The sequence below is a fragment of the Thalia democratica genome, chromosome 5, assembly GCF_965202585.1.
Source record: "Thalia democratica chromosome 5, ktThaDemo2.hap1.1, whole genome shotgun sequence".
In the NCBI taxonomy this organism is placed as follows: Eukaryota; Metazoa; Chordata; class Thaliacea; order Salpida; family Salpidae; genus Thalia; species Thalia democratica.
The window spans coordinates 68,524,207-68,547,688 of record NC_139169.1 but is presented as its reverse complement, the minus strand read 5'-3'; the positions used below and the strand labels follow the sequence as shown (position 1 = coordinate 68,547,688).

The 23,482-nt window shown below is 23.5% G+C and overlaps 1 protein-coding gene across 1 annotated transcript; it reads right to left on the bottom strand.

Moving 5' to 3' along the window:
- Nucleotides 1-14,104: 14,104 nt before the first annotated feature.
- On the bottom strand, nucleotides 14,105-15,258 carry LOC145836803 (uncharacterized). Its single transcript, XM_082944576.1, has 3 exons — nucleotides 15,240-15,258; nucleotides 14,831-14,978; nucleotides 14,105-14,471 (listed from the first exon to the last, which is right to left on the bottom strand). Exons 1-3 carry the CDS (start codon nucleotides 15,256-15,258, stop codon nucleotides 14,105-14,107), a joined length of 534 nt encoding a protein of 177 aa, XP_082800702.1.
- Nucleotides 15,259-23,482: the final 8,224 nt, after the last annotated feature.

The following is a 23,482-nucleotide window of genomic DNA, read 5'->3' as shown; positions in this document are numbered from 1 at the left end:
TTAAATTAAACTTATTCTAATATACATAATCTAACACTTGAAACTATATAAAGCTTTCAATCCAATTTTAATACAGGTTAAAAACAACAGTTTTTTTTTGCTGAAATCTATTATCAAACTTCCAGTACATCACTTAAACCATCTGTGTATGATTAATGTTTGTAATAAACAGCTCTATTAGCAAAATACTTGTATTATTACCTTATAAACACAGCTTGTCTGAAAAAAGACACAATTTTTTAGGAGTTCCTAGCATAAATGTATCTAGATAAACAAACGAAATATAAGGAAATTTTACAATTAAAACCTTGAATCAATAAGGAACTTCCACAACTCAAACCTTAAAACAATAACGAACTTTTACAGTTAAAACCATAAAACAATAAAGAACTTAATCAAATACTGTTTTTTTTTTTAATTTATGTACTAAAATTTATTTTCTCCGTTTTTTCATTAGCACTTCAACCTCTTCATCTAATAAAGATATGGTTTCCTTCATCTGAATCGCATTCCGCTTCATTTTCTTGGCAGTTAAAATCATTTGCCTCATTTTATTTAAATCGCTCTCATCTGCTGCCTCTACACTTGTTGAAGAGAATCTTTTCTCTAAATCAAGCCACAACTTGTGGGCTTCATTTCTTTTCTTTTGGCACTCATTTATTTTTACTTTCATTTATAAAATATTTCCTCTTATCATTTAGTATAAAATTTATAACAATAAATATACTCTTGTTTATTTTAAAAACTTAAGTTACTCTACAAAAAATACAAATAATAAATAAACTTAATCTTGGCATATACCTCTCTTATAACTTATTTTATAAGTTAAACATTGAATAAATTATAAAGAGGTAAAGTATACACAACTTGTTACAAAAATACTAAACTAACTGCTTAGTTATAAAAAACTCAATTATTTACTAAAACAAAAAACACTTTGATTCTAAAATTACGCTAGATAAACTTCTGTGTATATATCACAGTTTCACTATAGAAGTGTCCTTGCTACAGATCATCAATACTAAAAAACTTACAAAATCTGCTTGTTTAAGAAGTGTACTTGTTCAATATGTTAATAAAAAAACTTGAAGTTTTATAAAACATATTTTACTAATTTATACCAGATGAAGGCATTGGAAATAAAATCAAATATTTTTGTAAATTTCTAGGAAAATTTTGGAATTTTTTCTAACTTAAAAGGACTTATAACTATTTTTTACCATTTGAAGGTTTTGGAAAACGAGGAATTTTGTAAATTTAAACTTACAAAATATGACATTTTTTTTTAATTTCATTAAATTTCCTGACTTTTTTTCAAAACCCCCCATTTTTTCCTGACTTTTGTCATTTTTTTAATTTTTTCCTGACTTTTCCTGATTTCCTGACCGAGTGGCAACCCTGATATACGGTTGGCACCTTAATTAAAAGAAAATAATAAATGGGATCTGACCAAAAAATATTAGTGTTTTCTTTTTACTTAATTAAAAAATTCAGTTATCTTGAAAGTGTAAAGGATTAAGCCAAATTTCTGCAGCCTTTTATGACAAACAAGCTAAGTTTGTTTTTTAGGTTCTTTAGATTAAAATATTCCTTTAATAGAAACTTTTGATAGGAATGAATTTGAAACTGAATAATTTATTATTAGTAAACTTAAATTGTTTCTTATCCTGGACAAAACAACTGTGTCTTTGGAGTATGACTCTACTAACAAAAATTGTTTTCACACCAGGTTCTTGGACAAAGATATTGAGCATTTCTTTTTGGTCATAAATTATTTATTTATTAAACAATATTATTTTCAAGCAATGTAAAAAACCATTGATTTAAGTATGTACTGTATAAAATTACTACTAGTAAAGTTAGTAAAGAAAATTTGGTATTTTTTTTTATTACATTGACATAAGAAATAAAACAAACATAATAGTTCCTTTTCAGCTGAAATGGGCAATACTTGGGGTGCTAAACACAAGAATTTGCTACCTTAAACAACTAAAACCCAGACTAAACATTGCCTAGTTAGTAAATAAATGGTTTGATACAAAATAAATAAAAAATAACAATACAAATAAAATAAAAAAACAACTTACTCATACTGATTGTCATCTTCTTTGGTCTCACAAAAACTTTTTAAGTTGATTTCTTGATGATTTGTACAAGAATCTATTTGTAGATAATCTTTAAATTTGGTTACTATTTGTAAATCTATAAAATAGTATTGATATGAGCCTAAAAACACATCAAATTACATAAGTATAAGAACAAAAGACTAAGATAGCTAGTTTCTAGTGAACTAAAAGTAAATAAAAATAAAATTATTTAAAAATTGAAAATAAAAGAATTAAAAAAAACATATTAAACTTTTGGATAGCTTTACATATTTTCAAACTAGAAAATGTCAATGCTTCTGTTTAAATAAGAAATACAAATTTTCACATAAAACAAACTTTATAAACAAACATAGCTTCAATCAAGTGACAATATGCACTAATAAATGTAAACACATTTCTATAATTTATAAATTTGTAATTTATAATTCAAGGGTTTATTTTATACCTTTACTTTTTTTTTGACTTGTGTTAAGTAGAAATTGTTTTATTTTCTTACTTAACAAATCGAATAAACCAGTTTAAAAATTAAACTTTTGTTAGCTAAATCAACTAAATTGGAAATATATATTACAAAAAATACAACATACTCAAAGGCACTAAAAAAATATGTAACATTTTATTAACTGAATAAATTATAATGTAAAATTAACAGCTGTAAAACTATATCAATATAGTAGAATATTATTTTAGTTAAGAAATAACTTTAGTATTATTTGGTTCATTTGTGTTTAAACAAAACCAGAGCTTGTACAAAAACTACCATTTTAGTTCTTTAATAAAGTGTATCAAGTAAACAATATAAAGATGTAAAGAATAATATATTAGGTTTTAATACTTAGTTATCTATACTATATTAGTACTTTAATTGTATTATTAATTTGAAACTAAAATGAAATCAATTAGTTTAAAGAGTAATTATATATTTTTTTATTTTCTCAACTTTGAATCAGTAATTGTACATAAAATTTTTAGTTGGTAACATTATGTTAGTTGCTAAAAGTATAAACATAAGTGTTTTCAATCGGAATTTTTTAACTAATTTTGCAGTACTAGTATTAAAACTTCAAATTTCATACAGTTGTCAAAAATGCATGAAAGGTCATTTATGCAAAAAGAGTGATTTTTGAACAAAAAAAATCAAAGGTAAGGGGCAACAGTGGTAGTAAGAAATAAAAAATACTTATATTAACTTAATAAATTAAATATACACAATAAAGAATAATTATTAAGAAAAAAAGTTTATGGCTAAAGTAAGGGGTAAGGATGACAGTAAAAAATAAAATTATTTACAAATAAAATCAGAACAATTAAGGTTAATTAATAAAATAAAAATAAATTTTAACCTGTGCAAAAGTGTCTTTGTCCAAAAGTGTCCCTTCATACATAGTTTACACCTCCCTTATCTACATACATGGTGACTAATTATATTTTTTCAGCTAAACTATGTATATGTTGTCATAAAATATTATAAACCATTAAAAAACTATTATAAATTTACATTTAAATTTGGTTATTTTATAATTTTAAAAAGTATCAACATAGAAGCAGCTGATAACTAAACTGTTTATTTTACATTACATTTGAGACTTATTAATTACATTAGGTTACTTTTTATATACACTAGTTTCAAAAGCTACTGGTACATGGTCTCTTTTCATTCTTAGAAATTAAACAAGTTAATTAACAGCTTATGAAAGAAATTTCTTTAAAATAAATTGACTTCCTCAATCGACTCTTTTTGTAGTTCCTTACAGCATATTAATAAAAACAACAAATTTGTTATAACTACATCAGTTTTACAAAATTCTTCAAAAAGTCACTCATATTCTTTATATGGATAAGTACATTAAATAAAAAGTAACATATTTTTTAACACAGAGTTGCCAATGGTTTTTGGTAAAATTATTCATAATTTTTAAAAATCTACCCAAGTTTTTAAAAGTTCATGGTTTTTGGTCTTTTCTTAGTTAAAAATAGATTTTATGTAAAAAAAAATGTTAAAAAGTATAACAACATTGAAAAGATACTGAAAAGCTACTTTAGTGTTTTTTTAATAACAAAAAATTGATGATGATAAAATTAGTTATCTATCTAATAGATATTTTGCATTAAATTTAAATTTCACTACTTTTCATGTAAAAGTTGTTTAAAATTTTATATATTTCCAGGTTTTATGGCAGCTCTGTTACAATATCTAACACTTTGAGAGCTAACAATATTTTAAAAAAATCATTAATTACATGCACTAACTGTCTTTTTCAGTTTATAAACTTAACTTGTATAAAATTATTTTCAGCACAACAAAATTGATAGGACTTTATTCTTTTATATTGGAGCTTGAACTTATTCTTTGTTTACATAAATTTCAAAACAGAAAAAATGAAACAAGTTACTAATATTACTGGTGTAAAACAGGGTGAACTTGTTTATATAGTTTATTACGCTATGCTTATATGCAGACTGCTGTTTGTAACAAATTGATATTGACACCTGATTAACATTGTTATTACTAGCAGTAGCTTTAAGTTTTACATATGTAACATAAGTGCGTTAGCAGTAACAAGGTTTGCCATTCTTTAATTTAAAAAAATGTCCTGAGTGCCCTCAAACTGTCCTGGGTCATCCTGAGAAGTCCTTCAAACCAAGAAAACTTTTCAAAATAAAGTTTTAAATAAAAATAGTTATGCAACAAGAAAATTTGTACCAAAATTGATTATATTACAATCAAAATCTAAGAAAAAAACTGGCCTGGGATTTTTAGAAACCTTAATCTGTCTAGAACAGCAGTTCTCAAACTTTTTTCATGTTTTACCCATTTTTGGAAGATTAATACCAAATTTACCTCAATTTTCATAAATGTGTTTATTTTTGAGGAAAAATACATGATATTTGAATTTTCAGCTTATTAGATATAAAAATCATAAAATTTAAATAGTTTATTTAATTTGAAAAAAGTTTCAGTGTAGTACCAACTTATAATTTAAAAGAAAATTAATAAACATTAATTTACCTAGTTTGAAATAAAGAAAATTTGCCCCCTAAAACAAGAGAATTTACTCCAGTCTAAGAATTGCTTATCTAGAATATTTTTTATAAAAATTACTAAACTGAAATGAATCAACATAATATTTTTCTTTCAGAAAGAATTAATATGAAATTTAATAAAATAAAACATATCCAGAGTTACACTGAGTACCCTGGGTGAATGGCAACCCTGCTGTAAAATCAAAAATGAAAAAAAATCTAAACTGCATAATTGTAAAACAAATGAATGGTTGTGACATAGTAAACTTATCTATTTTTTCACCATTTTTTTGTTGTTTTATATATATTTTCTTGGTATTAGGCAAATACTTGTTTGTTAAAAGATAAAAATAAGTTTTCAAATAAAAGCACCAAAATAACATATATAGTAAAAACTTTTAAATTTATAAATTAAATGTGCTTAAAAACATGCATTGCTTAGTAACAAGTAAATAGTAGCAAGTATTTAAGCTCAGTAAATTGTTAGTAAGAAAACTTTTCAAGCTAGGTTTTGGAAAAAAAAATATTTTTCATTAGATTTACTTTTAGTCATTAGTGCAGTGTACGTCTTAACTTATACCATTTCCTTTTAATCAGACTCAGAATTGACTTTTCTTGAAACTTTCAGTCCATTTTTGCTCAAGTCAAAATTGTTTATTTTATGAGTATCTTTGAATCTAAAACAGTTATTTAATATTGTTAGAGGTATAAATGACATTAAATAACTACTAATTGAATAAAATTACTTGACATGACAATTTTGCTAGCAGTGCGCTCATAAGAAATAAGTTGGCTATTTGTTTAAAGCTTATGTTTCTAACATATTTAGCTTGTGACCACTATTGATATGTTTGGGTAATTTCTTGTTTAACTTCTGCCTGGTCATGGAACACAACATTACTGAAAGCTTGAAAAGTAAAGTTTTTAGAACCAACAATTTTACTTAGAAAGTATTTTTTCAAAAGAAAAGGTCCTGAAATAGAAAAAAATATTTGAAATCTTTTTTTTTCAATTTTTATCTAGGATAAAAGAGTTTTTCTTCAAAAATTAAAAAGAAGTCAAGGAAATCCAAGAAAATTAAGGGTTTAGTCAATACAAGTGTGGAAACCTCTTTAAAACAATTAAAATAAGTAAAAAAATACTTTTATAAAAAAAAATATTAATCTAAATAATTCAAATATTGGTGAAAAAGACAATAACTTCTTTACTAGAACTGTTTCCTTGTAAATCAAATAGTCATTTATTATGGTTATTTTTGATTAAAAGCAAATCTAAAAGTTATAAGGTGAAAAATTAGTTTTGTTCTGTTTGTGTTATTAACAATTATATTATTTCAGCACTTAAAAGCACAAAAGTTTAAAATTTAATTTTTAATAATATTAATACCAGTAAAAAATAGAACATTAATTAAGCAAAAAGAAAATACAAACTATTAAATACCATTTTTAATTGGTTTCTTTCAAAAAAATCCAGAATTTTTAAGAAAACTAAAAAGAATCAAACTAGCTTGATTGTGTGGAAACTCTTACATTATAATAAGTGTACATATTAAGTATAATTATAAATGTAAAGTTTTTTTTTAAGTGTAATAGCAAATTTCATTATATAATTTACATTCTAAACCACAGTGCCAAGCAATTAAAAATAATTAATGTTATAATGTTTTTGTTAAAGTTTAAGTTTCAAGGCAGACTGTAGTAAAGAATTGTGAGCTAGTTTTCCTTTTTAATTATAATCAATTTACAACAGGAAAACTTCCTCTAAAAATTATATGTATTAAGGAATATAAATTATTGTTTGACCCTTGAAAAAATTGTTAAAAATAAACACTTTAATCTCTTTTTTTGTTGTAATTTACATAAAGTAATCATGCTATTAGTAGATAATAATTTTTTGCTTCAACTGGCAAAATAAGTTTTTTTATTTTTTTTACTACTAAACTTAGGCTGAAATTAATTTCACAGCAAAATTTTTTTCACAAATTGTTTTTAAAATGAAGTTTTCTATTGTTTACAGCTGTTATTTGAGAAACTTTTTAATCAATATTGTAAGTTTTTTTATTTTTTATTAAACAAACTAAGTCTAAGAAATAACTTAATGCGGGGAAGCCCAAAAACAGAAAACATATTTTTGTTTTTATTTTTGGAAAAATGTTTAGTTTTTAAGTTTACTAAATTTGATGACACAGTCTAAAACAAAAAAAAAAGATAAGCTTTATTATATATTTTTGTTAAATAGCTTTAAAGTTTTTAAACTGAGCAAAAATTAAACTCACATAAAACTTTAACAGAAATATTTAAAGACCATATTTTATTTTTTCAACTTTAAAAACAAGCATTAAATAATTGCACTTAATTACGCGAGCCAATTCTAACGCATATTTTTTCGATACACAAGATTTCTGAACGTTGAAGTGACGTAACGAAAAATTTTTTAAAAATTTCTTGAAAGTTTTTGTATAATATCAAAGCTTTATATTAATTGAGTAGGTATTCTTTCTTTCACATACTTAATTCATTTTAAAGCTCTGTGAAGAGCTGCATATTTTGGTAATGTTAAGAATATTTACGAAAATAAAAATGTGTGCATTTGTTAAAGAATTTATTTTGGCTTTTCCGTTTTTGTCTACTTTAAGATTTTTTAAACTCTTAAACTAGCTTAATATTGTAAATGTCGCACTTTTCATACTTTAATATCATCTAAATTTTAAATATTGACATAACTGTTTATTGGTACTTGTTTATAATACTTTTCGAATTAAAAAATAACGAATCTTTTAACTGAAAAAAATACTTAAATGTTCATTTTATGTTAATTGACCCAGCTTTTTTTAAACAACTTTAGCGATAATTGAAAAAAAGAAAAAAATTATGAACGAAAAAAGTCTGAATTAAACTAAACATGTCTATTTTTAAAATGTATAAACTAACGTTATAATTAACTTTGCAAAAGTTAACTACTTAACTTTAGCCCAAAAATGACTTTAACAGCAAACATTTTTTTAATATATTGTTTTTAAAATGAAGATTTGTTTAAGTACAGCTGGCTTTTGCAAAATTTTTTTATCGATTTAGTCAGTTTTTTAGTATTTTTTTAAAAAGCAAAATAAGTCTAAGATGTAAATTATTTGGGGGAGGCTTAAAAATCGAAAACTTAAAAACTTTACAATTTTGGAAAATTGTTTAGTTTTTAAGTTAGCTAAAATTGACGACACATTCTAACTAAAACGAAATTATAAGCTTGAATCTAACTATTCTTAAAAAAAATATTTTAAGTTTATAAACTGAGCATGAATTACCTAAGTTTGAAGACACAGTTTAAAACGCAGACTATCAATTATTTTTTATTTACAATTTGTCTTAAAAAATCTATTTTAATTATGAAACCCGACTTAGTTGATCTAACTAAGTTTTTACTTCAAACACTTTAAATGAAAGTTAAATTTTTTGTATCAATGAGTACATGTAAAAATTGAATACTTGCAAAAAACTTCGCAAGCTTTTTCTATCGCAAAATTTTTGTAGAATACAAAGTGCATTCTAAATTTCTTAGTGACGTAAATTTTTATTCTGAAAAGTTTATAACATGTTTTTGTACATAAGTCAAGCTTAAATTTAATCTTATTAAGCTTCTTAGTCGTTTAAGTCTCAATCTTCAATTTAGAGCTCTATAAAGAGTTAAACACTATAGTGACATTGAAAGTTTTTATACAACTACTAACATGAATATCATTAAACGAGTAAATTTTGCTTTACTGTTTTTGTCTACATGATACATTATTACTAAAACTCTAAAATATGAATTTACATAAATAACATAATAACACCTCTCATGCTTAAAATTTTACATACAGAGTTTTTAAAACTGTCAACCAGCATTTTTTACATACTCAATTACATTTTTAACTTTATAAGTTTTTTGAACTAGCTAGTTAAGATCAATGATAATTTAATATAAATATTTAACCTCATCTACAATAGTAAATTGAAAAAAATATATATTTTTTTAAAGAGTGTAAGCGAAATTAAAAATTAAGTTTGCAATAGATAACAAATACTACTTTGAGCTTTTAAAAAATACAATTTATTACTTCTTTTGCTTATTAAAAAAAGCTACTTTAAAAGAAAAACGTGGTAAAGGAATGGATAGTAAGTTTTGGTGATATTTAACATTGCGATATTTGGATTTACAAAGAAATGTTATATAACTTCACGGAATTCGAAAGGTAACTTCTAGTATATTTTACCCTCTTCAGAAGTTTTATTTTTGTGATCTATTTTTATTTTAAAATTTTATTAATTTTTTTTAAATTTAAATATAGTCTAAATCTACATACTTGAACGCAATATTAACGACAGCTAGCCTAGTAAAAACTGTCTTATAAAGCTTTACGGAATTGAAAAGGTAACTTCTAGTCCATTTGGAATCCTGATATTTTACAGGATTCCTCTTCAGAGGTTTTGTTTTTGTGATCTATTTTTATTTCAAAATTTAATGGAATTTTTTTTTTATGATTATAATTTAAATCTACATACTTGAACGCAATATTAACACTAGTTAGTCTAGTAAAAACTGTTTATAAAACTTTACGGAATTAAAAAGGTAACTTCTAGTCGAGGTATTAAAGTAAAAACTTTATTAAATAACTTATTCTAATAAAGGTACAGGTTGCATGCAATGAATAACAAATTGCGTAGAATCCAACTAGAAAAGTGCATAGTGACAGATCCCACACTTTACTTAGAAGAAATATGGAAGCCCAAACAAGATTTGACCGAAAAAAAAAGACATGAAAAAAAGTTCCAAGTATTTAACTGTGGCCAATATGCAGAAAATTACTGCAAAAGTAAATTCATTTTTAATTTAGAAATTGTATTACAAGTCTTATATTTTATTTTAAAGATCACAGGTAATAAAAAACCAAATAAAAGCAAAACTTCAGAAAAGCAACCAATAAAAGGTGATAAAGATAATGATCAACATTCAACAATGACGGTAAGAACTTGTAAAAACCTATAATGGAAAATTTAAACACGTATAAAAACTTTTTTTTTTAATTTTGAAAATGTATCATTAGTCTTATATATATTTCTAAAGATCAGATATAATAAAAAACAAAAGAAAAGCAAAACTTCAGAAAAACAACCAACAAAAGGTGATGAAGATAAAGATCTACATTCAACAATGACGGTAATAACTTATAAAAACCTACAATAAAAACTTTAAACACGTAAGAAAACTTATTTTTTTACAGAAAATAAAAAAAACTATCTGTAAAAAAATTCAAAAAAAGCTTGCAAAGAAACCAAACATGAACGAAATTTTGTTAAAGATCCTGAAGGACAAGTTGTTTATTGTTTTTTGTGGTTATAATTAAAGTTTCAAGTTTAATAAGTTTAAATAAATAAGCAGTATAAGCAGTTTAAAGTTTCAAAGCTTTATAATCCAACTGAGATATTATTTTTTATATTGCTGGTAAAGTTTAAGTTTTCTAAAATTATATTTTGAATAAAGATTTGCAAATTAAATATTTTATCACAACCGGGTTTCGGTGACAAAAAGTAGTGACATCTTCAAGTTAAATAAAATACTAATCTGCACAAAACAATGTGAGTATAATATTTAATTTGCACATCTTTATTTGATTAAGCTCTTTACATTTCAGTAAATTGAGCAATTTCTTAGTTAAGACAAATAACTATATAAAATTATAGTTTAAAAATTGTTTTGTTAACTTAAATTGTTTTTCTAAACATAGCATAAAACTATATTTTATTTATAAAATGCAACTAATTCTTTTCTATCAATAACTTTTCAGTATTAAATTACGTTAGCAAGTGTTTTCAATGTAAAATAATAAAAGTTCGTTTACTAATAATATAACCTAACTTATAGATAGGTTTTAAAAAAATTTTAAGAAGAAAAAAGTTAAATTAACAAGTTTTCTTCATAAAACTTTTTTCTTAGTAAAAAAATCAGCTACGGATAAAAGTTTTTAAAGTAAAAAGGTTTTTTTGTGTTTTTTTTTTGATCATTGCAAACGTTTTTTCTGTGATTTACAAGTTTTAAATGATGAAAAATAAAATTTTGACTTTTTATGTTTTTTTACAATAAGGTAAACTAATTTCTAAACATGTGCTACTTTGTTTTTTTTTGCTGTTATACTTTCACCAATTGTCATAATACCATTAAATATATTAGTATTTGGTCCTACTTTTATAATAATATCTTTATCATTTTTCTTTATATGAGTAAGTTTTAACTTACTTTATATAAGTTCAGTTTTAACTTTTTTTAGAGTGTATAAAACACTGAACATAAGTTACGTTTTTTAAAACTTAGTTAATGTTTTAAAAGGAGTTAATTATTAAATTTGTGAAATACTCATTTTATTCGATAATTAATTAATTATCATATATATATATATATATATATATCACTTTATATGCTTATCAGAAATTCCCACATACCTAGACATTTCGTAGGAAGTTTTATCTGACTGCAGAATATTTCACAGTAAAAAAGAAAACATGTAAGGCAATACCCATCTTAAAATTGCGTAAAATCAAGATAATTAAAAACGTCATTTTATATCTGGCTGTTTAGTTATTTATCTACACTTATAAGTACTTAAAAAAAAGGTATTTTTTTTAGACGTTTAAGCAATTTTATCTTTCGATATTTTACTTAAATATAAATATATATGGTTTTATAAGCTTCTAACTTTACTTATTCGATAATTATCGATTAATTTAGAAATTTACACCACTTTGTCAAACAATCTTGTTTGTTTGATCCATTTTAACTGTTGCTTATAATAAAATTCGATCAGTGGACTTTTAAATTAAATTTAGTTAGAATAAAAAAATTTTTAAAGTGTAAACAAACTTATTAAACATATTTATTTTTTTCCTAATTTATAAAGAATTTTTCTTTAAACAGTAAAAATATTACGCTTAGATGTAAAGATTGTATGAAATGTGTTAAAGGAAAAAAATGTTCAATAATGTCTTTCAATATTAAGTAAAATTTCTAAAATATAAACCTAAGAACTGACAGTATGAAAAATATGACTTTAATTGTTAAGCTAAAACTTATACCGAGAACTTTAACACATTAAAACAATAAATACAAAGCACTAATCTAAATTAAATAATTTGTTATAATAGTATTAGTTCAAATTCAAAAACATTTAGGTTTTTTTTCCAGTCAAATAGTTTATTTGAAATTAATTTATAAATTGTTTTTTTGAAAGCAAGCAACATGAAAAATTAATTTACAACTTGATAAATGAAACTATTGTAAAACTTCAGCTTTTCTAATGTTGTAAAATAGTATGCAACTTGATCAATTGTTTCCTTATTAAAAACAAAACTCTTGCAGGTGGAAAATCATTCAAAGGTTTTTTTTTTGTTCGGCTAATTTTAAATCAAATTTCCTTCTTCACTTTTAGCCTGACACAGTTAAACATTTTTAGTAAAAATCATACTTTTTGTCAACAAAAAATCTTATAATACTACGTCATTTAAAAAATTAAACTTTATTTTGAAACATGTCAAAAAAACTTTTTTTCCAAGTACTTTGCTGATTTTTATAGATCGCACAGAAAAAAGGTCAAAAAACGATCTTGATACAAACATATGTTTTTTGCGTTATTTCTATAACAGTGCTCCCGTTAAATTTATTGTTAATTAATTTTAATATATTTAAAATTATTAATTGAAATTTTTTTAACCATTTAAAACACTACTTCGTTTATTCACAAAACAATTAAGACACATTGCAACTTTTATTAATTTGCAATATCTCAATAAAACCTTCACCGTTCAAACTTTTTTTAATTAAAAAAAATAGATAAACATGAGTAATGTTAATATTTTTATAATTAAATTAGAGAAAATAGTTTAGTATCTCAGGATAGTTTTTTGCTTTTTACATTTTTATTTATACTTACGATTTGTTTTATAATATGTATTGTCGTTAAAAGATAAACAAAAACTTAATATATTTAGTTTTCAGATATTAAGTTACATTTTACTTTTACTAGTTTAAAAGTTTTTATAATATATATAGTACACGATTTGAGTTTTTCAAACATGTCTGATTTAAAGTAGCCTGTTTTCTATTATAGAATTTTACGGTTAAACAAAATATGTTGTTAGAATGTATGAATGTTAGAAATATGAAAAATTTAGTTTTTTAACAAACAGTTAAGAATAGATTTAGTAAAAACACTAAACGTAATTTATAAATTTTTATTAAAGCAACTAACTAAACAAAGCATATAAACACAACAGTAGTTAGTAATAACAAATAAAAACAAAATTCACCATTGCAGTACTTAACTTTTACCTCAATTTATATTCATAAACGACATATATCAGCTGGTTACAAGTCTGTAGGTTTTGGTAAGCTTACTTCATAAGAAGGTTCAAACGTGAATCTATCTCTGTAAAACTTGTTGACAATTTGGGGGAATAATTCATTCATGTCATTTCTTAGAACTAAGTCTGGTTTATCATGACCTTTCCTGATAAATGATAAGTTTCATAAGCTAAGTTTAGGCTTTTACTAAAATGAAGCAGTTAAGAATCAACAAGTTGAAGTTCTAACCAAAATCTTTAAGTTAAACAAATGTAAAAATTTAATGTATAGCTAAGGGGTCTCAATTTTAGAACTTAAGTATTCTGACAAAAAAGTGAAAAACCTGCTTCACTAAGAACTTTAATACAATTACAAGGTTAGAGACGTTATGATCAAGTTAAAAACCAAATTTAGGGTTTTACAAAGCTAACTGTTAGTAGGTGAAAAAGTAAATGGATGATTAACTACTAAATATTTCAAAACTGGAAAGTTAATCAATAAAAATTTAAAAACCCGGGTTATAGTTTGGAAATTAAAAAATAAAACGTGGTGGAAAATGTTAAAAAGCTTGTTTAGTTGTTAAATATCTATCAAACAAGTTAAACAAATCATTTGACGAGGAAAACCGTTTCATCAGAAACACCGTTATAGTCTTCAACATGCCCTATACCATATACTTTTTCTGCATGAAGTCCTTTGTTTTTAAGAGTATTGTTTTTATTAACTTTAGAATGCAAAGAATTTTTCACAAATATGTAATTCGTCTTAGGAGCTACATTTTCCTTTGGAGTAAGTACTGTCTTATTTGCTACAGGTGCGTTTCCATCCACCCTTGTTGCACTCTTTTTTACTTTTGGAACGTTTCTACTTAAAACAGTCTTCTTTGCTTTTGGCACACCTTTCATGTTAAGATAATGCTTGATTTTTTCTTCACAGTTTTCTAAGCTACTTTGATGCAACCAAGAATTATGATCCCTAAAATTTTTAAAGTTTAAGTCAAGTTAATTAATCTTAGCATAAAACTCAGATTAAAGATTTTAACTTAAAACAACTATAAGTACAACTTATAGTTATTCTAAGTGCATACTTTATCTATTTTTAAATATCTTGAAACTAATACTTTTTGCTTACTCATTATTTTATTAATAAGTTATTTTTCATAATACTTTTTATATAGTATATATTATCAAAAAATAAAAACTCTGATTAGACGCGTTTAAGTAAAATTAAACTTTAATTTAATACCCAATATTTATTATTTTCTATAAAAAATATCTAACATTGTAAAAACTTGAACATAAAACGAATTTATATTACAATACAACTTAACTAACGCAGGATATCCTTTCCATTTAACTAAATATTCCTTTCCGTATCTGTTTTGAACTTTGTACCTACTTTTTCTCTCACCCAAGATTTTATCTACTTCAAATTCAACTTGTTCTTCACATTTTTCCCAAACAGCTTCAGTTTCATAGAAGACTTATGTACGAGTCATAATAACTATTTGTTGTTAGATAAAGTAAGAGCTGCTACATTTTTTAAGATATAAAATAAAACTTAATAAAACTGATACCTTAATATTATTTTTCTACTAGCATTGAAGGAGAATGTCTAAAAAATTTTGAATACTATTTTTAATTGAAAATTTTTTCAAATTCAAGTTAAGTCATATAATTGAAAAATTTAAATTAAAAATAAGCATTATATTTTTTTAATTTCAAGCAAAAATTCAATTATAACCGAAAAATACTCTTTTCATTTTAAAAAAATATATGTATCATTTTCATCTAATATTCAAAAATTTAAACATTAAAATAAAGAACTTTGTTTAAAACTTACTGTATTGAAGTTTTATTTAAAACTTGGTTTTGTTTTCTAATAAAATATTTAAAAAGTGGTCTAGTTATTAAAATGCTTAATTTTTAAAGTCAAATCGTTTAGAAAAGTTTTGTCTAAGTGTTGTTGACTAAACTATTTTTTTTTACACAAAATGCAATCAAAAAAAAATTATAAAATTTTGATTACTGTTGACTTTAATTTTGTTGTTTACTATTAACACATCTTGGTATTTTTTAAAAGTTATTAGATCACTAATTAGATAAGCTGACCTATACAAAGAAGTCAGTAGAAAAAATATTTTCTAAAATTTCATTTAAATTTTTCTGGTATAGTTTTTCACTATATATACCAAAAATAACTTTCAAGTTTACATTTATAAATGCGTTCATACGATATTTTATTTATTATATAAATATGTATATACTGTTTTTAAATACTTATTACATTGAACTTTTTAAGCTCGACTTTAGCTATATATTCAAACTTTATGTGGGTTTTAAAGATTTCAAGTAAGTTTAAAACGTGCGGTTGACAATAAAATCAATGAGATTGTTAGTATCATACAAACAATACACAATAACGTTTAACTAGAACTAAATTATACTTTTAATACAGTATGAAAACGTTGAGTGGTAGTTATTTTTACCGAAAACATTTAAGTGACTGTACTTTATAATTTGAAGCTGGCTTTTTATGAATATGTTTTTTACCGTCATACAAAATATAAAACCAAATGATCTTCAAAAACAGTTTACGCAACGTTACTCAGTTTTAACTTAGTTTTACAGCAAATTAAAGTTATTAGGTCACACTTCATTCAATTTTAAGCTTGTTATCATTATAAAGTAAAAATTAAAACTATTGTTAAATCAAAATTTAGTAGTTAGTATACTACACGATTACTCGAATATTGCTATATCTACTTTTGTGTAGCTAGTTTCAAGAATCTTAACGAGAAAGTGTTTTTAATCTTTATTTATGCTTTACAAACAATAAATTACATTATTTTAGTTTTTACTATATTTTAAAATGCAGCTTAACCTCAAGTATGCTTTTAAAATAATAACCTTTTAGAATATTTTAATATATGCATGAACAGTTTCACTGTGTACCGGGGTGGCGCGTGGGTTAAAAAGTCAGTGTAGACTTAAAAAAGCTTAACATAAAACGTTTAAGGTTTGTATTAAACTATCCTTGACTATTTTTCTTTTAATTTTGGGATTTAATTTTAGGTTGTGCACATGATTTAATTGAATAATTTTGGAAAGTATTGTTTTAATTTTTAGGGTGGGCTAGCTTTAAATTCATTAACCCGCAAAAAAAGGTTTTAAACTAAGTTGATAAAAACTGTTATGCTATCTAAGTATTTACGGATTTTATCATGTTAAAAAAGTATTTTAAAATATTGCTTAACAAGTAAAACTAATTTGATTTGAATAAAATTAATTAGGTTAAAAAACAAAATAAAAACAATTTAAATCTTCGTAGTTTAGTTGTTTTGTTCATTTCAATGTTATCTTCTTATCTTACGTTTCAAAGTTGTTATGATTTAAATTTAAAAGTTGTGCTATTTATAAATTAATTTAAAGTTTAAACAACAAACATAATTAATTTTGTAAGCGTAAAAAGTGCGTTTATAAAACTAGTATATCATATGAAAGTAAACCACAAAAACACTATTTGTTTTTGTCTTTACTTTGTCAAAGTCAGTTTTTAAAAATAGTGAAATGTTGGTTTATCTATAATTTAATTTAAATTTTGATTAAAAAGTTCAAGTAATACTATTAATGATTAGCTTGAAAATTATAAAATAAGTTAATATAATTGTTTGGAAAGTAACATTTAAAAAAAGTTGGTTTACTTTAAAATCTTTTAATTACTTTTCATATGAAAAGAATTTGCATTACAAGTATAACAATCCTTTAAAATTTAAAAAAAAAATAAAAATATATATTTAAAACTTTAATAAAATTGCTTATATTTATTTCATATTACAAAGATAAGTTAAATATAAATATTTGTTTAACAGTGTTTTTATAAATTTTATTAATACGTGTTCAACAAAGTTTTTACTGAGAAAATTATAAACTGAATATAGAAAGTTACCTAAATTGTACTATACAAGTGCAAAAAATATATTATAATTAAAAATATCTAAAGAGAATTTATACCAGTTTAAAAAAAGTTAAAACTTTAAAAAACAATATTTTAGAATATTTCGCTAATAATAACAATTATTTTGAAAAAAAAAAATTGCGTAATTAAACTATATTCAATTATTTTATCAGTTTATAAAACCTATTATTTATTACTTTTAGAGTTAATTAGAAATATTTAAGAACATTTTATTTTAAATAAAATTAAATAAGTTTTAGCTCAGTAAAATCGCTAAGAGTATTTGTTGAAATTATTACATTACTATCAAAAGCAAATTAATTTATTAACACTTTTGAATAAATTTTTTCAAACATATTTTCATAAAAAAATTGAACTCTTATACGAAAATAAAGAGTAAAAGTTAACAAAAGATATTTATCAAAATTTTGTTTTGTTAATAAAAACTCGAAAATTTAGATTTATCATGTAAGAATGATTTATTAATGACGTAACTTCAACAAGTTTACATTTCGCTCCAAGGCAAATAAAGTTGCAAATATAAGCAATAAATTTTCGCGCAACTTTCATCACAAGTCTAAGTTGAAAATGAAGCATTTCAAATTTACACTGCTACTGACGTCACTGATCATTTCCGCTCCTTTGACTAGCACCGAGTACCAGTACGAACTGCTGGACCTACCTAAAACTCAAGAAAATTTTAAGAAGAAGGAAGAATCTGGATACGACTTACCCCAAATCAAATAATCCTGATTCAAACAATCTTAATTTGACCAAACCTGACTTAACCACTTCCGATTCAGACGGCCAAGCCGGGATGTCAGAATCGCCTGATGCTTTAAGTTTTCAGGATGAAAAATTGAATGAAATTGAAAATGAATTGGTTGGTAATTAGACTCTCGAAAATATAAATAACTATTTAAATGCTTGCAATAACTGTACAAAAAATTTAAATAATTGTTTAAGAATTGTTAATTCTTCATATAATTAGCATTTCCGAGTAGAAAAACACAGAAAAGAACATTATTTAAACTTGTTTTTGTTTCCTTACTAAATTTTGTTTTACATTTATATGCATTAATTGTAGTTTATTTAAAATAAATAAGTTTGACTTTTAAGGTCAACATGACCTTCTTCTATTGTTAAAATTTGAAAACGAGACAAGTTTACGAATAAACTTTACAATAAAATTGATTAATATTTTAAATTTTATATTTTTATCTATGATGTTGTTTTCATTTTTAAATTATTATATATAATGTTTATAATGAACGAAAAAGAAAAAAATTACGTTATTCTCAAGTAATAAGTTTATATTGTTTAGATTTAGTTTTGATTGTTGTTAGTTCTATGTGGACAAGTTGCTAAAATTAAAAACTAATAATTTAACATTTTTCTAGGTAGAACGCCCCCTTAATAAAATCAATCATTCTCTATTGATGATGTTTTTTAGTTATGGTAGAAGATTAAAGATTTTTTTCTAGTGCAACTTCTTTCTAGGTATTTATTTAAAAAAATATACTATGGATTAGATAATTTAAATTATTGTTCTTTCGAAGAATTGTTCTATTTTTTGGATATAATATATTAAACAAGAATTATTAAGCTCGATAAGCATAGTTAAAATACTTTTAGTAATTGACAAAATAAAAAATTAAAAACACTAAGAATAATAGCTTTAAGAAGAACTTAAACGATAGTCAATTGAAAATAGAAAAATGACTTGACATAGCACATTATCTTCAAGTCATATCATTTATTATATAGTTTGTATTTAGTTTTAATTTATTTTATTAAGGTTTAAAAGTTTTTTACACTAAATTTATTGAACACTCCACACTGAAAAAAAAAACGTTTAAATTTTTAATAAGTAGTTTCGAAACTTTCAAAGATATTAAGCAAAAACAATATAAAAACTTTAAAAATGATTTAAAAGTAATCAAATGTATACATTTATAATTTTCAGTTTGAAACTACAAAGCTTTTTTTATTATCATCAACTTAATTTTTTACAATGTAGAAAAATTAACTGTTAAACTTGCTTTATTTTTTTTGAAAGACTATAAATTAGAATGGAAACTGTAATAAACATTAAGTAAATATACAAAGTATCTTTTTATTCCAGGCGTTTAACTTAAAAACACACTTGTGTTAGCTTTATTTGCTTAGATAAGGTATAATTATTACAGTATTTGTGAAATATTTATCGTTACTGTGAGATATGTTGCATTATTCGAAAACAATTTCCTGGCAGTAGCTAAAGAAAGCAAACGTAATTATTATAAAAAATTCTTGAAAAACCAGTTAAACTCATAACTTCATAATTGATGAAAGTTAATAACTTTACAACTTTAACTTTCAAAAAAAAAGGATTTTCCCAGGCACACTGCTTTTAAGTGTGAGTTTTTAAACAAATCTTTTAACAAAATAGTATCGTGTAGATTTTAATAATTGTTTTTATTTTTAGAATAAATTTTATGTTTAAAAGATATTTTAATTCAGCTATGCTTTAAAGCTTCTGTAAAAAATTGCTATGTTTAAAAACTTTTTTTCTGTTAAAAGATTTCTTATATCGTTTTTACAAACATTTATAAACAAGTTTAAAAAGTAAAAATATGTTAATCAAATCTTTATAACTTTTACTTTTTTTTGTGTGTTTTATCTCAGTTTTATTATTTTACCGAATAAGAACTTTAACAAAACACAATGCACAACTTGACTAGCATATAAAAAAAAAACAATAAATAAGTTTCATTATTTGCAAACTATTTTATAAACAATTTATTTGAAAATAACGCTTATTACCAGGTAAAACTACATCGCAACAAAACTCAATCAATGACGTTAATTACCGCTGTCGTGTTAAACTGCCAACAAACTTTGTGACGTAATTGAGTAACCTGTTTTTTTTTTTTTGGTGGTAGTGCACTTTAAGAGACGCAATTTTCCTGCTGATTTTTTTTTACAAACTTACAAGTGAGCAAAAAAACACAAAAAAAGAGGATTTTATTTATAAATCGCTAGATTTCAAAGTGTATTTTGTCAGGGTTGCCACTCATTTTTTCAAATTTTTTTCCAGGTTTTCCAAATTTCTTCCAGATTTTTCAAAGTACACATTTTTGGACTTATTTTTAGTTTTAGGTTATTTTCTATATAAGAAACTGCATTAAGTAGTATAAAAACATTAAAAAGATACTGTGAAGTTACTTTAATTGTGTTTTTTAATAAAAAAATTTTTTGATGATGACAAAAAAATCTTATTTATATGATAGATATTTTGTGTCAAATTGAAATTTACTATTGATAATGTTAAAATAATTAAAAATTCCAGGTTTTTCGAGGTTTTATAATCAAATTTCCAGGTTTTTCCATGTTTTTTTCAAAATTTCTCAAACTCCAGGTTTTCCCAGGTTATTTTTGCCTAAATTGTCGAATTCCAGGTTTTTTAAGGTTTTTCCAGGTTTCCAGGTAAAGTGGCAACCCTGATTTTATGTATTGATATGGTAAAGCGACGTAGCTAGCTCAAAAATTGTTACGAATCTGCAAATTAAAAAAAGACATCAGGAACGATACGTGATGACGTCATAAGGGGATAGAGCAACGCAATTAAAACTACCTCTAATGTCATAATTTTTTTCTATTAAAATATGCATTTATGCTAAATTTTTAGAAATAAATAAAATTTTACGTGAGGTAATTAAATGTGTACAATGCAATTTATGTTGTTCCACACCCCTTATGGTTCCTCATTTGTTGCCACTTGCGTAAACCATTATAAACATTCATTCTAATAAACAGCAAAAAACAAATTCAATGTGGAAATAAATTAGCTAGGATTCAAACTAATAATTTTAATAAAATTCTTCACAATTTCAAAGTTTTTTGCCTAATTTTTTGATTTTATTTGAAAGCTATAAATTTAGGATTTCATTAATAAAATAAAAAGTTTTATGTCCAACATTAATTCAATAATTATATAACTAGAAAAAAGATTTTAAAACTTGATTACCAAAGATGACAGCACATTTAATGTTGGTTGGTTTATTTAATTCAAAAAATACTGGAATTTTATTCAAAACTAATTTTTCAGATTTGAATTGTTAAAATCTAATCTAAACTAATTTGTAAAAATATGAAGTGTCATGTTTTAATAAATGTTATTTCTAGCTATGATTGCTCAAATTTTTCAGCTTTAAAATTAATCAGATTTATTTACTTTGAATCATTATGAATATTTTAAATATTTTATTTAACTTTTCTATCTTTAGTATAGATTTTTCTAAATAATATAAACTGAAAAACTAGGTTAATTGTTAAACTAAAAATCGAAAGAGAACACAAAACTTTAGTACAAGGGTCAGAAACGTGTAAATTGAAATTTTTAGATAAGCCTACTAAAACAAACCAGATACTCGTAAAATAGCTGTTTTAGGGTTAAAATATATTTAAATACAATATAAATGTTTCAACAAAGCTAATGACTGTTTTCTAAACTTTATCTTAAAAAAGATAAACATTTTGAAACAAATTTCTAATAAAATTTAAATTTCTTAAATACTATATTAAACACTTATAAGTAATTTATCTTGTTTCTTATTACTACTAAAGTTTATTTGAAATGCATTCAATTTTAGAACTTCGCAAAGATGTTATGAATTGTAATGATGTTAAACTTTTTTCTACACTAAGTTAATATTGGATATACGCTGCTTAATGCTTTGGTAAATACTTATTATCTAGTTATTTTGAAAATGTCTGTTTATGTAGTTCCTATAAAAGGTTTTGTAAGATACGGAAAAATTATATATTTTTTTTTTTTTGTGTGCGCGCGGCTAATTTAACTTAGTTTTAACTTAATTAGTTAATTTGTTTTTTTTTAGAACTTAGTTTTATGTAACCCAGAAAAAACTAAATTAATAAACAAATATAACTTAGCCACTAAACAAGTAAAGCAAGAGGCAAGTTATTATGCAAACATTATCAAAAAATTTTTATCAAAATTAGTACCAAATAAATTGAAATCAAAGTAAAATTACTCCGCGCAGCATAGTTTAGATTTTTTATAATATTACTTTTCGTTCTGTACTTTACAAAATCTTTTAAAACAGCTTCTAAAACAAACATTTTCAAAATGTGCACAAGTTTTTAAGTTAATAACAAAACCAAAAGCAACAAACTGAACAAAAAAATTAACATCATTACTACGTCACAAGTATAACATTTTTAATTCTAAAACTCTGTAAGCATTTAAGACAATGTATTGATTTTCTGGAGGCTGTATGAAACAGAAAAAATTCATATGTGAAACATATGAAAAAACTATGGTTTGTTGCAAAATAAATTAAAAGTAATTAAGTATGTAAACATAAAGTTTCTTAATTGTTATAAGTTTAAGAGTTTTTAAAATTTTATTCATCGTACTCGCTAAATTTAATAATAAAAATAAAAAGCTTGATTTATAAAAATCAGTTTGAAGCTGTGTTAAATGATTATAGAAATAAATGTTTTTATAGTATTTATAGTCAAAAATGAAACTTGAAAAAAAAGTCAACTAACACTGATCCTGCTGAAAGAATTTGCTATGACGTCATAGTTGCACAAGTCATCGTTATGCATACCTGCAGGTCGATGGATGTCCTGGAACCGCCTTACCAATCGAACTTACAGAAATAAAACTTTAGAAGACGAAATTCTCGTTGAATAGAATGTCTGTCCTGAACATTCCACCTGTGTTATGAAAATTATATTTGTGAAAGGTAAAATTAAAAATCTGCGTAAGTTGCGCATTAACAATATGTTTAAACATTCAAATAACTCTAAAAAGAAACTAATTTTTAAATTTATGAGTTTATGGTCTTTAATGTAAGTAAAATACTAAAAGTTTAGACTTAAATAAATTAATATCTTTTGTTTTAACAAAAATCTTTTCAGTTAACTCAATTAATGTTATCTTTTTAAGTTCTAAAAATGATATACCATTAGTTATAAGTTTTAACAAGGTGGATTTTATATAAACTTTTATTATGTTA

Excerpts from the sequence above, each read along its gene's own strand:
- LOC145836803 (XM_082944576.1), bottom strand. Across the intron at positions 14,472-14,830 it reads AAATGGAAAGGATATCCTGC|GGATCATAATTCTTGGTTGC; the intron begins GTTAGTTAAGTT and ends TAAAAATTTTAG.